Below are 12,432 nucleotides of genomic sequence, written 5' to 3' on the forward strand. Positions count from 1 at the left end.
AAAGGCAAAACGGGCAAAAAGGCAGCATTTTCTTACGGGGCATTTTCTGGACTCAGCAAACCACTGCCGCCCAGCACCTTCTGAGGCAAAGTGAAATTGAGAAGTGAGGTTTGCCAGGGTGGGGGGCATCGGTGGGTAAGCTTGCTTAGGGGGCTACATGGGCTTTGACTGGCACTGCATGAATGGCAGTGGAGAAAATCAAGAACAGAAAATAATTACAGGAACATCTCACCTAATGACCCAGAAGGAAGCAGAGAAAAATGGCATTCGCACATTGTTAGAACCCATAGGTAACGGTAGTTGCCTACTTGAACTGAATTCTCCCGTCGATTGTTGGGGCTTCCCCCAGGGTTGTCACGGGCAACCGCCGTCAGAGTGTAGAGGAACTTCGTCTCGCGGTCCAGAGGGGAGAGGATGTAGATGTCACCCTGCAATAAAAAATAGCGATGCCAAATGAATGTGTCTTAGGGTGCTTCTGTGCGCATTTCGCCAAAGTGTGGCCATTTCTGACCATAAATTCACTCACGGTGGTGGGGTTGATCCCGAACTTGCCCTCCCCGTCCACCAGACTGTACTCAATAACGGAGAAGAGCCCGGAATCGGCGTCTGTGGCGCTCACTTTCACCACCACCGTTCCCAGGGCAATGTTCTCGAAAATGGACCTCTGAAGAAAATCCAAGAGCACTTAAAAAAAATGCTAAAACACATATCGAAGTTACACTGGGATTAGAAATTTTTTACTATAGAATTTTCCTTGGCATTAGCATACCTTGAACATAAATTTATTTATTTGTACACTGTACTCATTTATACAAATTCAAGCTTGTAGTCATCGATCTGGTTCATTAGCTGTCCGGTTTAAAAGGGTAATCATGATCTTAATAAATAACTTGATAGTTCTTTCAAAGCTTCCCCCATAAATTTTGTTTTGGAACTGAGCTGAGTGTCGCTTTGTAATCTGGCATATTCCATGTCACTGCTATGTGTGCTAACGCTATGTGTGCTAACGCTATGTGTGCTAACGCTAAGTGTGCTAATGCTATGTGTGCTAACGCTAAGTGTGCTAATGCTATGTGTGCTAACGCTAAGTGTGCTAATGCTATGTGAGCGACAGGGGGTTTCATGTGACCCTGTACTCTGTTGGATTAGCTGAATTGGGTGACCGGGCACAGTCCCCTCAGATACCTGATAGGAGGGCTGCAGGAAGATGGGGTTGTTATCATTGACGTCGACGACACGCAGGTAGACGGGTAGCTCTGTGACCCGGATGGGGCTGCCCTGGTCCTGGGCTCGCACAGTGAAGTTCAGCCACTGAACCTGCTCATAGTCCACCGTCCTGTTGGCCAGGATCTTTCCTGTGTAGAGGCACCACACGCAGCATAGACGTGAAACACCAGGTCTACACCCAGGTTATTATTAACAAAAACTAAAACTATAAGAAAACATGTTCATATGCTGAAATAAAATAAGATGCAAAAATAAAAAAACTAAAACTTAAAAAAAAAGAAAAAAAATCTGGATACAGCAGCTAAGGTGCTTGGACCCCTAATTATCAATATAGCTTTGGAAACCAAATGAAATAAAATGAAAAACAAATGGCAAATACTATTAATAAAAATCAATACAAAAATAAAAACACACTGAAAATGAACTAAAACAAATAAATTTCAAATGAAAATAGGAAATACGTAAAAGAAATTAAACTAAAAAAATCGAAACAATAAAAACCGCGGTCTACACTGGTCCAGTAGGCAGTTACTGTACTACTGGGAGAAGATGTCTGATGTACTGTATATGACACACAACACGCATTTTACTTAGTACAGATTGATAAAATTATGGTAATTTAGGAATATTGGGGCCTCTGACCTGTAGTGGGGTCCTCGAGACGCAGGTACCCCCCATGGGGCAGGTGGAGCAGGGCATAGGTCACCTGGCCATTTGGGCCCTTGTCTGGGTCCACTGCTGAGACGGAGAGGAGCGTGGTCCCGGGCTGGGCCCCCTCCAGAATCATCTCTGAGAAGTGGGTCACCCCGAAAGGGCGGAACCGTGGCGGGTTGTCATTCACGTCCAGCACGTTCACCGTCAGCCTCGCTGCAGGACAATATTACATTATGGATTTTATCATATAGGCATAATGATCTTTTACAGATCTATTCATCATGAGTACAAGTTTTATTATGCAGTCATCCCTCTGTATCGGTTCCAGCCCCCCCCACAGACACCAAAATCCACGGATGCTCAAGTCCCTTATAGAAAATGGCGTCGAATTTGCATATAACCCACGGACATCCTCCCATATGCTATAAATGACTTACAATGTCATTCTCTCTTCCAACCAACCACTTCATTTGAGTGGATTCAGTGCAGTGGTCAACGTGTGGCAGTTGACATTTTGGTTTTTGGAAAATGTTTTGTGAAAATTGAAATTTATCTGATGCTCAGCGCATTTCAAATAGTGAAACATATGGAAAGTCTACAACAACACGGCAGCAATAAAAAAATTATTTGATAATAATTTTTGCATAAGTAATAGTGAAACACCCTTTATGGCTGCCTTACCATTGGGCACGCTGACTGACAGATCAATGACATCACTGGCATTGTCATGGACGGACACAATGATGTCGAAGCTGGCCACCAGCTCTCGGTTCAATGGCTTGCGCACAAACACGGCACCTGGAAACGCACACTGAGAGTTAAGCTGCCGAAAAAGCTCAGCATCTGAGATTAATTAACATGCCTCATGGACATCATTTATGCTTACAACAAGCACAAAAAAATAGGAACTGAAGGTCCCTTATGCAACGCTGCACACATCTTGGGGATAAAGAAATAGAGGAAACAGAAGCAGTAGGGTGAAACAGTGCTTAATAAAGTTGTCCCCTAAAAATAAAAGCCTAGCCCTGAATAATATATCACAAAGTCACTTTAGACAAAAGTTTCAGCAAAATAAGCAAAAATAATGCCATGATCAGTTATGCCCAGATGAGGTTGCATGTGTGATTGCATCCAACCTGTATGGAAGTCAATGCCAAATGAATCCTGCAGGCCGTCCACCGGTTTGTTCCCGTCGTCTTTGGCCTCAACGGAGATGATGTAATATTCCAGGCGGGGTCGGAGGTCAGGGTCTTCGGCAGCGAGAGTAGCCACCACTACACCAGGAGGCGTGGACTCGTTGACGTTGATGGTGTGCACCAGCTGCAGAAACCGTGGTCGTGAGTCGTTGATGTCGTCGAGGATGACCGAGAGGGTCGCCGTCCCGGAAAGCGGCGGCGTGCCGCGGTCGGTGGCCACGACGATGAGGCGGTACGAGCCGCGCTCCTCACGGTCCAGGGTGGAGTTGCCCACCAGTACCGCACCCGACAGGGAGTCCACGATGAATCTGTCTTGGGCGCCACTGTCCAGCCTGTACATCAGCCAACCGTTGGATCCCGAATCAGCATCGCTCGCAGAGAGCTGGGTGACCACCACACCTGAGGCATGACAGCAACGTGACAGGGTGCAGCAGACCGTAGGAGAGGACAGGCATGAAGGAAGAGGGAGCAGGTTTTGGGGGAAATGTTACAGAACATCTGGGAAAGGTTATGAGTTCAACAAACACACTGTTCTCATTTCTCCCTTTGCAGGAACTTTCGACTGACTCAATTTAATATAACTATCAATTCCTACCACATTAAAACAAAACCCAAATAGAGAGGAAAACTGATAAAAAATGGCTAGTAAGCAGATTACCATGTAAAGAAAGATTTTGTTTTGCAGAATAATGACAGGAAAATGATACGCAAAAAGGCTTAAACCTCATTGTCTTCTGGCTCTCATTATGAATAGTTACATTTATTATAAAAATAAAGGAATGAAATGATGCATCTTGTTCTCCTTTGCGACACACACACACAAACACACGCAGTTTGGAGCAAAGCTTGGGGGGGGGGGGGGGGGGGTGTCAGGCCATTTATCTGACGCTCTTGAGCGTTTCAGAGGGTTAAGGGTTTTGCTCAAGGCCCCAACGGAGACGTGACTATTCTGCTAAGGTTGGGATTCAAACCGACGGCCTTCTGACCACAGGCACAGAGGCCTAACTCAACGAGCCACGGCTCTCTGCAATTTTTTTCCATACATCAGCAATCCAAGGATTCCCAGTGACTCGATCTCTCGGCTCCTTCTCGGCCGCACCATCTCTTCCTACATTCCATCGGCGCATCATCAGGACGCCTGCGGTGTAACCCCCAGCTCTAAACTGCGGGGCGGGGGGGTGTCTCACCCGAGGGGCTGTTTTCGGGCAGGCGCACGGTGAGGCTGGGTGGGCTGAAGACGGGCGGGTTGTCGTTCTGGTCCAGGATGGTGATGCTGATCGGCACGCTGCTACTGAGCCCCCCCACATCCTCCCCCACCAGGAAGAGCTCCAGCCGAGGGTCCGAGAAAGCCTCCCGATCGAGGGCGGCTCCCAGACGCACGCTCACCTCCCCTGAAGGTCACAGCGATAAGAGGCAGGAGGCAAAAGAGCGAGCAATGAAAAATACTCAATATTTGTGGTAACTGGTATAACTATTGTTATTATCATACTATTATTATGAAGGAGATCACACTTGCATTGATCTTTTATGTCTCAAAAGGTCCTTTCCTGGTGTGTGAATATACATTATCAGTCTGCCTGCACTCTTAAATTATAATTCTTATTGAGTTCCGTCATTGAAGTACAAGTACATTTGAACATTTCCTGTTCTATTCAGAGTCAACCTGTTTCAGTATTGAATGTAGAGCGGAATTTGTCGGCCAGTGAGGAGGTGGGGAGATACCTGTGGTGGAGTCTGCAGTAAATAGGTCCACCCTCGGCCCCATAAGCCGATAACGCACCACAGCATTGGGCCCGACGTCTCGATCCTGAGCCAACACCGGGCCGTTCAACACCGATACCATGCTGCCTGAGGGAGAGGAGATGGAAGGAAAGGATGGATGGGAAAGATGAAAAGAGAAATGAAGAGAGAACACGATTTTATCCTATGGGGCTTTATTGGCCTTCTTGACATTCTAGACCTATTTGAGAAAAGATGGAAGATGGGGGCCCACTCGACGTTAAAGAGACAGAGTCACACACCGGTCAGCATGATACCTGGAGGCGAATTCTCGATGATCTCAGCCCGGTAGCTGGTCTGACTGAAAACGGGGCGGTTGTCATTCTCATCTAGGATGGAGATCAACAGCAGGTCCGAATCCTACAGAGGAGGAACCGAGATGGGAGCAGAACAAGTCATGTGATGAAGGAGAAACAAGCAGAGAGGAAAGCAGGAGAAAAGGAGACAGGGAAAGAACAGGAAAGGACAGCTGAGCTGGCTGAAAGGGCAAAGGCTGGTCATGTAACAAACAGCACTAACTCTGCTGCTTGACTGTTATATGTCCCTGGTGCACCTCAACCCTCATCTGACACTCTAACATTAACCCAAGCAGCCACAAAATGGTCATACACAACTCACCCACGGCATTTCGTAGTTTGTGTGATAATGACTGAAAATCACTGAATGGGAGGATATTCTGCCATGCTGTCATGCAAGGTCTGGGAAGCATTTTAAGCACTTACAAAGTCATATGTTGTAAAATTCATGAGCAGTTACATATTGGTTGAGGCCACATGGAATTCTGTGGTTTGCTGCCTTATTTGTGTGCGGAGTGATGTGCATTATACATATCCTGAGGATACGTGTATTAACTGCAAAGGAAATCACTCTTTTTGTGACCACAGCCATCCATCCATCCATACTTAACCCAGCACCCCAAACAGCACAGGGCACGAGGCAGGGGTACACTGTGGACAGAATGCCAGTCCATCGCAGGTTGCATGCACATACGGTATGGGAGACCAACAAGTCTAACAGCATGTCTTTGAACTGCAGTGAGTTTGCGTGACGATTTCAGAAGGCAGAGGGGCAACAGCAGTTGAACAGGGAGATTCATTGTGGGATAAGCCCAGTCAGCGACTGTAAAAGCCAGATCAGCAGAAAGATCAAATTCCTAAGGACGGGAAAGTCTGCCGCATCTCGATATGCTGGTATAGTGAGGTTGCTGAGTTACAAGCTGTGAATGAGAAGCTATCGTGCTGTCAGAGGAATACCATCATCTCTGCTGCAAATAACGACTAGTGATGCTGTCACCTGTCAAGTATGAGCGCTGAAAGGCAGCAAACCTGACCATCCTTATTCAAGCAAGAGTATTTCGTAAAAGACACACTTTATTCCATCATGCATGAGAAATGTCAATAAGGGAAATGTTCAATAGTCATTAAGCTGTGTTTTGTAAGCTTTTGGGCTCACCTACTTCACAATACTTGCTGAATACCAGCATCCTGTGCATCATTGGTAAATGGGCAACAGCAAAATGGAACACTTTGTTGCATTGCATTGTTTGTTCATGGGTGTTTTACTTACACAAACATGTTCTAAGGGCAGAATGAAAAATGATTGATTCAAAGAGATAACCAATAAGATTGTAGAGGAGTCCTACGTCCTCTAGTTGCTTGGACCCACCACCTCTACGATCTGATTGGTTGCATTGTGTTGCATTGTGTTGCATTGTGTTGCGCGAGAGCTGGCCGAGTGCGGCTTCAGTCCATACCCGCCGGGCAATTCGGGGGTTCTCTGGATTGTCTTTGACAGTGATTGTCAGTCTGTACTCCGCCACTCGCTCCCTGTCCAGTGGCCTGTTCACCTGCACAACACCTGTCTGTTGAAAAGAGGCAGCCAATGAAAGCTTGTTTTATAAACACTGCCGATTAGAGAAAAAGTATCATATTATCATTTTAACCACTAATATGTCTGCCTTAGGTCCCCTACTGACTGGCAGGCCCACACTAAAGACATGGCTGGGCCTCCTGAATGAGCCCTCCCTCAGGAATAGCACAACCCTTTTCATGACACTAAGCAAAATTTGAACTGTGGCCCTGGATTAAATTTGCCGGGGGTGCTGACAAGAGAATTTGCTGAGCTGGGGTAGAGAGGGGGGTGCTGATCATAAAATTTGCTGAAATTAGCAGAACAATATAAGAGCCGGGGCCCTTTCTGGATTGAACTACAATCTCTGAAACAAGAATCAAGTCCCTTAGCCACCCTGCTAGCTAACAATGTTTATTGAGCTATTAGATGCTAGCAGCTTCCCCCTCTCATCCCCTTGGCGTTGGGCTCACCGTGTCGTTTATGTAGAAGGCTCCGTCCGTGTTGCCAGCGGTGATGTTATAGGTGAGTAGGGAGTTGCGGCCGCTGTCGGCGTCCTGTGCCAGGACCTGTGTCACAGAGGTGTGTATCGGGGCCCATTCACTGATGCTGCGGTTCTGCGGAAGGTTCAGGAGAACCGGGTCGTTGTCATTTATGTCGAGAACTCGCACGCCGACAACCACCTACAGGAATGTAAAGGGGAGTCAAGGGTTAACAAGTAAAACCTTTGCTGGTAGACAGATAAAAGGTTCATAAAAGGAAACAGGTTATACAGAGTGAGTGTGTTAGAACAACTGTGCAACTGTTTATGTACATCTGCGTGCCTTTTTCAGACTTAAACCTACAGGTGGCATGAGTTAGAAAAGCCGGCCTGAGACGGAAAGATCTGGTTGAAATTTGCGGCTGTGTGGGAGTGTGCATGAGTCTGTGGGCGCAGAAACCAGATTACGTATTACAGAAACCTGAGGCAGTGGAGACTTAATGTGTCACAGACAACGGGAGACAAGCAGAAGCTCAGTGTGGAGGCGGAAAAATTTTATCTTGCCGAATAAGAAATCATAGAACTGATTATTCAGCATGATTTTTCCACATTGAAATCACATCTAAAAGTCAACAGAAAAGAATTTTGTCCACTTGCACACTTGCATTAAATTAAGTACGAAAACATTTATTTTTGCCCTATGTCCATACAGGACAATGTTCATAATGTTCATTGTAGTTAGGCTGATTGCTACCTGTGTCGGTGATTGTGAATGCGTGTATGTGCCCTATGATAGACTGGCATTGCCATGGATACCCCGATTGATTGAGGGGACCCAGCACTTTACGGAGCCCCCTGAATACTTAAAATTATATCGTCACTGTCCGATGAAAGATGTGCATTTCCAAAAATCAATTATTTCCAGAGCATGAAAAAACACATTTTCTAAGAAACCACTTCACAAAATAAATCTAAAACAACGTGAGTGAGACACCCTTAACAGCGCAAATAGAAACCTGATCTTTACACAGCTACCAGTGAGAGATTTAATGTTTTAAATGGATTTTTGTGTGGATTGTTGTCAGTGAGGCGAATATGTCAGTGTCAATAAAATATGAGCTAATCTCGTTTTATACTCACAATTAAATATGATCTCAATTAGCTATCTAGTTATCAACGTTATTACAATTAGTGCTATAATCCATACCAAGGACCACCATGAATACAAATGTTAAATAGTGCAAATATAAACACTAGTTAAATATCAGTATTTTTTATGTTAAGCAGTTAGAAGATGGATGGATTATGCCTGTATGTTTGTTCATAAATGTACTTACTGCTAGATCTATGCGCATGTATCGGTTGTATTGCACAACATGCCTCATAACTGTATTCCAGTGCCAGTCAGTCTGTATGTGTGCAAACATGCTTATCGATATTATTCACATTCGTTTCTGCGGTATATTTAATGGAATTCCATGCTTCTCGAGTTCCTTACCGTGCTGCTCAGTGATGGCGTCCCCAGGTCACGGGCCATGACGGTGATGTTGTAAAACGGGACAGCCTCCCTGTCCAGCTCCACATCTCTCTTCACACGCAGCTCTCCATCCACTGGAGACACCACAAACTCGCCTAACGGGGCGACACCCACAGTCAGCTGACACACCCTTGTCTTTGTTAGGGTTTTCCATTGACTTCTCCTGTTCCTAACCCGACAAAACTCAACAATTAATGAAGGCTGATAAAAACCTATTATTTATGCACTAAGTTTACTCAGCATCTTTTAAATACTAGACATAAAATTTGCAAAACAAATGGTGTCGCTTTAGTTCAGTGTTTAGTTCTCTTTCCAATGCTTGTTGTGTATCTCACGCATGTTTTCGAACCTGTGACTTACTCTGGGGGTCTCCCGCTGTGATGCTGTACTCCACCTTGCCGTTGAGTCCCGAATCCTCGTCTGTTGCTTTCAGGGTCCACACACGAGGCCCTGGCTGGCCCTCAGTGATGTCAAACGGTCCCTCGTAAGGCCGAGGGAAGGTGGGCTTCACGTCATTGATGTCAATAACATTTACTATTACCTGGTAGCAATAATGACAAATGAAGAGCAAAACAGAAATACCGCAACCTAGAATAAGCTAGAATTTTAACAGCAATAATTTTACCAACATCCTTGATTTAACGCTTTTATCATATATTATTTCCTACCTCAGATTATTTACAACGGTGAGAAAGCCTGCTCAATGGGCCAAACAATGATATATTTTTATTAAGAGTACAAGTTGATGACCCCAAGGTATTCGACTGGATTACAAGTATTTAGGAAATGATTTGATGCATCGTAAATATTTAATTTCAACCACGAGTTGATTTAATTAATTGAATATTTTGAAAATCTAACTGAATGAACTGATGAACTTGACAACCAGCACAAAGTACTGGAATGACATGACATTGTGCCTCATTCTGTGGAAAACAAAACATCAATTTGTGGGCCAAATTTAATACTGAATTATAAACATGTCGCAGGCCAGTACTTTGAGACTCCTTATGAGCAGTGCTGACGAGGCCCCTCATTCTACAGAGGCTACTACAGAACAGACAATCACCTCCATTATTTTAGTAGTTGTGTCTACTGGTCCTACTAACTTTGAACAACTTTAAAAATCTGGCAGCAATATCGGCTAAGACTGACACATCAGACCGATGCTGATATCTGGATTATTAATTAATATCAGCCATTACTGATATATTAACTGATACTGTATATTGTCCATCTCTAAGAGAGGTATAGGAACCTGTGTACCCCCAATATTTTATTTGGATTCATTCATCCCCACCAATAGACCTTTATATTTAAATGATTAAGTTGTGTCCACTCCCATTATAAAATTGCCTTACACTGGTACCTAAGACTAACATGACTTTGCACTTAACTAGCTAGTTAGCTACATCTTGACCATTGCTACTGTAGCTACAAAAAAGAACTACTTTTTTGTGCCACAAAACCGGGGCAAGTTTCCCAAAAGCATTGTAGTGCAAAGATCATCAAGTAGCGCCTTCTTTATGAGTATTATTATAAGTATTATTCTTACTGAGCCTTCCCCTGCCACACTGCTTTTCAAAAAATTGCTTGCTGGTGCTGTTACTTTGTGCGTTTACCTGCAGCCTGCGAGCAATGCCTGGAAGTAGGAATATCTTTACGGAGAATTTTGTTTCCCAAAATTTATTATAACCGATTCTGACATTACATATCACATATCCATGCAATTGAATCACCACCTTAATAACTGATTCATCATAATGTATCACTGTATCATTACACCCTTACTTTCATTAATATTTATTTATATATCATATTTTTTATTAATAGTAGGGTTGATAAATCTGTATTATATTGGCCCATTCATTTTTTCTAGGTTATCCACTGTAGCATCCAGACCAAAACACAACTGAATCCAGACCCTCTCTCCACTCTGGACAGCTTTGCATTTTTCAGATGCAGTGGAGCTTGACTTTGTGTTGTATTGCAATTTGGGACTTGGAAAGATTGTTGGGCATCCCTACACTACACGGGGACTTGTAGCTGGAAGTCAGTCACTAGGTAGAGGGCACAAACTCATACAGTTTAGGGGACTCAAACGCCAACAAACACGGAGGAACATGCAGAATCCACAACAAGGATCTGAACCCACAGCACTGGTTGGCATGGGGGTACCACAAGAAGGATCTGAACCCACAGCACTGGTTGGCATGGGGGTACCACAACAAGGATCTGAACCCACAGCACTGGTTGGCATGGGGGTACTTTGCTAGCTGGTAAGTCAGCATTTTGCCCCTATTTGTGTCATCATGTGAGTTTACTGGGCAATTCTCACCGTGGCGCTGGATGTCAGGCGAAGTCTATGGATGGGACACTGGTCAGTCGCTGTAACTATGAGTGTGTAATGTCCACTGCTGATCTCGTAGTCCAAGGCCTTCACTGCTACTATGGTCCCCTATGCATGATAATACAATCAATACATTTACCAAATCAACGTAAAACATGGCCAAACATAACTGTCCTCCCTTTAGACTGAATCTGTGGTAAGCTCATGATTTATCAGCATACAGTATTGTTTCCTAAACAGAAAGGCTATAATAAAACAAATGCAGTTATGAGAATTAATTAATTAAAAATAATTATAATAAAATAACAATAATAATAATAGTTATTATGATATCAAATTCAAATATAAAGTATTCTTCCTATTTGTGATCTTTGTGGGATGCTCCCCTTACCGTGGTGTTATTGATTTGAAAAGTCTGGATTAAATTTCCTCGGGCAATGGAGTAGAGCACAGTGCCATTAAGGCCCTCATCCAGGTCCATGGCTGTCACCGTGGCGATGGTGGCACCCTGAGTGCTGGGACCTTCACTCAGCACCGTGACGTACTCATCCACTGGGAACTCTGGAGCGTTGTCGTTCTCATCCACAATGTAAACCAGGACTGTGGTAGAGGACTGGAGGAAGATGATATAGGGCAGCAGGGGTGTCAAACTCCAGTCCTGGGGGGGGGGGGGGGGCGGAGCCCTGTGTAGCTCAGCTCTTTCCCTGTTCCACCACAAACGATTTAGCTTATGAGCTCTATGGTAATTACAGTAGCACAAGGAGTTGAATCAGGTGTGTTAAACGAGGGTGAACCAAAAACTGTGCAGGGCTCCGGCCCCCCAGGACTGGAGTTTGACACCCCCGATTTAGAGGATAAGCATGAAACTGTACATTTCAGAAAGCATTCATCACTAATGGACAGTAACCATCACTCAGGTTGGGAGGGGGGAACAAAACCATGTGACACAGGAGTGTGGCACGAGGGCAAGGGAGAATTCAATATGCCTAAGCTAGAGTTGTTAGTATTTCATTCATTCATCCATCCATCCCGAATCAAGTGGTTGAGGTTTGCAGTATATGGGTCATTCTTATCAATGCATGAAATCAGATGTTCAAGCCCAATTATATGACTTTAATTGCCGAAAATTGTATTATTTTTAACGATAATTCATTAGCCTTTGAAGTATTTGAGACTACTTCATAACTCTTAAACATACAATACAATATTTTCACTGAAATATTATTACAGTGACAATACGATATGCATTTTACTGCAAAGTATAAACTTTTAAACGAAACAAAACTTTATATAAAAGCAACAATAGAAGTGGAAAATAATACATTTTCATTAAACAGCAATTTCCTACAATATACAGAAT

The 12,432-nt window shown here is 44.1% G+C and overlaps 1 protein-coding gene across 1 annotated transcript in view; it reads right to left on the reverse strand.

Moving 5' to 3' along the window:
• The window catches only part of cdh23 (cadherin-related 23), a 187,125-nt gene that overhangs the window by 12,141 nt on the left and 162,552 nt on the right, over positions 1–12,432 (reverse strand). Inside the window, exons 38-52 of the mRNA XM_072709700.1 lie at positions 11,464–11,685; positions 11,061–11,180; positions 9,083–9,263; positions 8,684–8,817; positions 7,178–7,387; positions 6,610–6,717; positions 5,099–5,216; positions 4,800–4,925; positions 4,265–4,468; positions 3,018–3,476; positions 2,563–2,679; positions 1,870–2,094; positions 1,186–1,355; positions 527–664; positions 309–428 (exon numbers count right to left, since the gene is read on the reverse strand). Coding sequence (XP_072565801.1) covers positions 309–428; positions 527–664; positions 1,186–1,355; positions 1,870–2,094; positions 2,563–2,679; positions 3,018–3,476; positions 4,265–4,468; positions 4,800–4,925; positions 5,099–5,216; positions 6,610–6,717; positions 7,178–7,387; positions 8,684–8,817; positions 9,083–9,263; positions 11,061–11,180; positions 11,464–11,685 — 2,652 coding nt within the window. The remainder of the gene's footprint in view (positions 1–308; positions 429–526; positions 665–1,185; positions 1,356–1,869; positions 2,095–2,562; positions 2,680–3,017; positions 3,477–4,264; positions 4,469–4,799; positions 4,926–5,098; positions 5,217–6,609; positions 6,718–7,177; positions 7,388–8,683; positions 8,818–9,082; positions 9,264–11,060; positions 11,181–11,463; positions 11,686–12,432) is intronic.

The sequence above is a fragment of the Paramormyrops kingsleyae genome, chromosome 3 (genome assembly GCF_048594095.1).
Source record: "Paramormyrops kingsleyae isolate MSU_618 chromosome 3, PKINGS_0.4, whole genome shotgun sequence".
Lineage (NCBI taxonomy): Eukaryota > Metazoa > Chordata > Actinopteri > Osteoglossiformes > Mormyridae > Paramormyrops > Paramormyrops kingsleyae.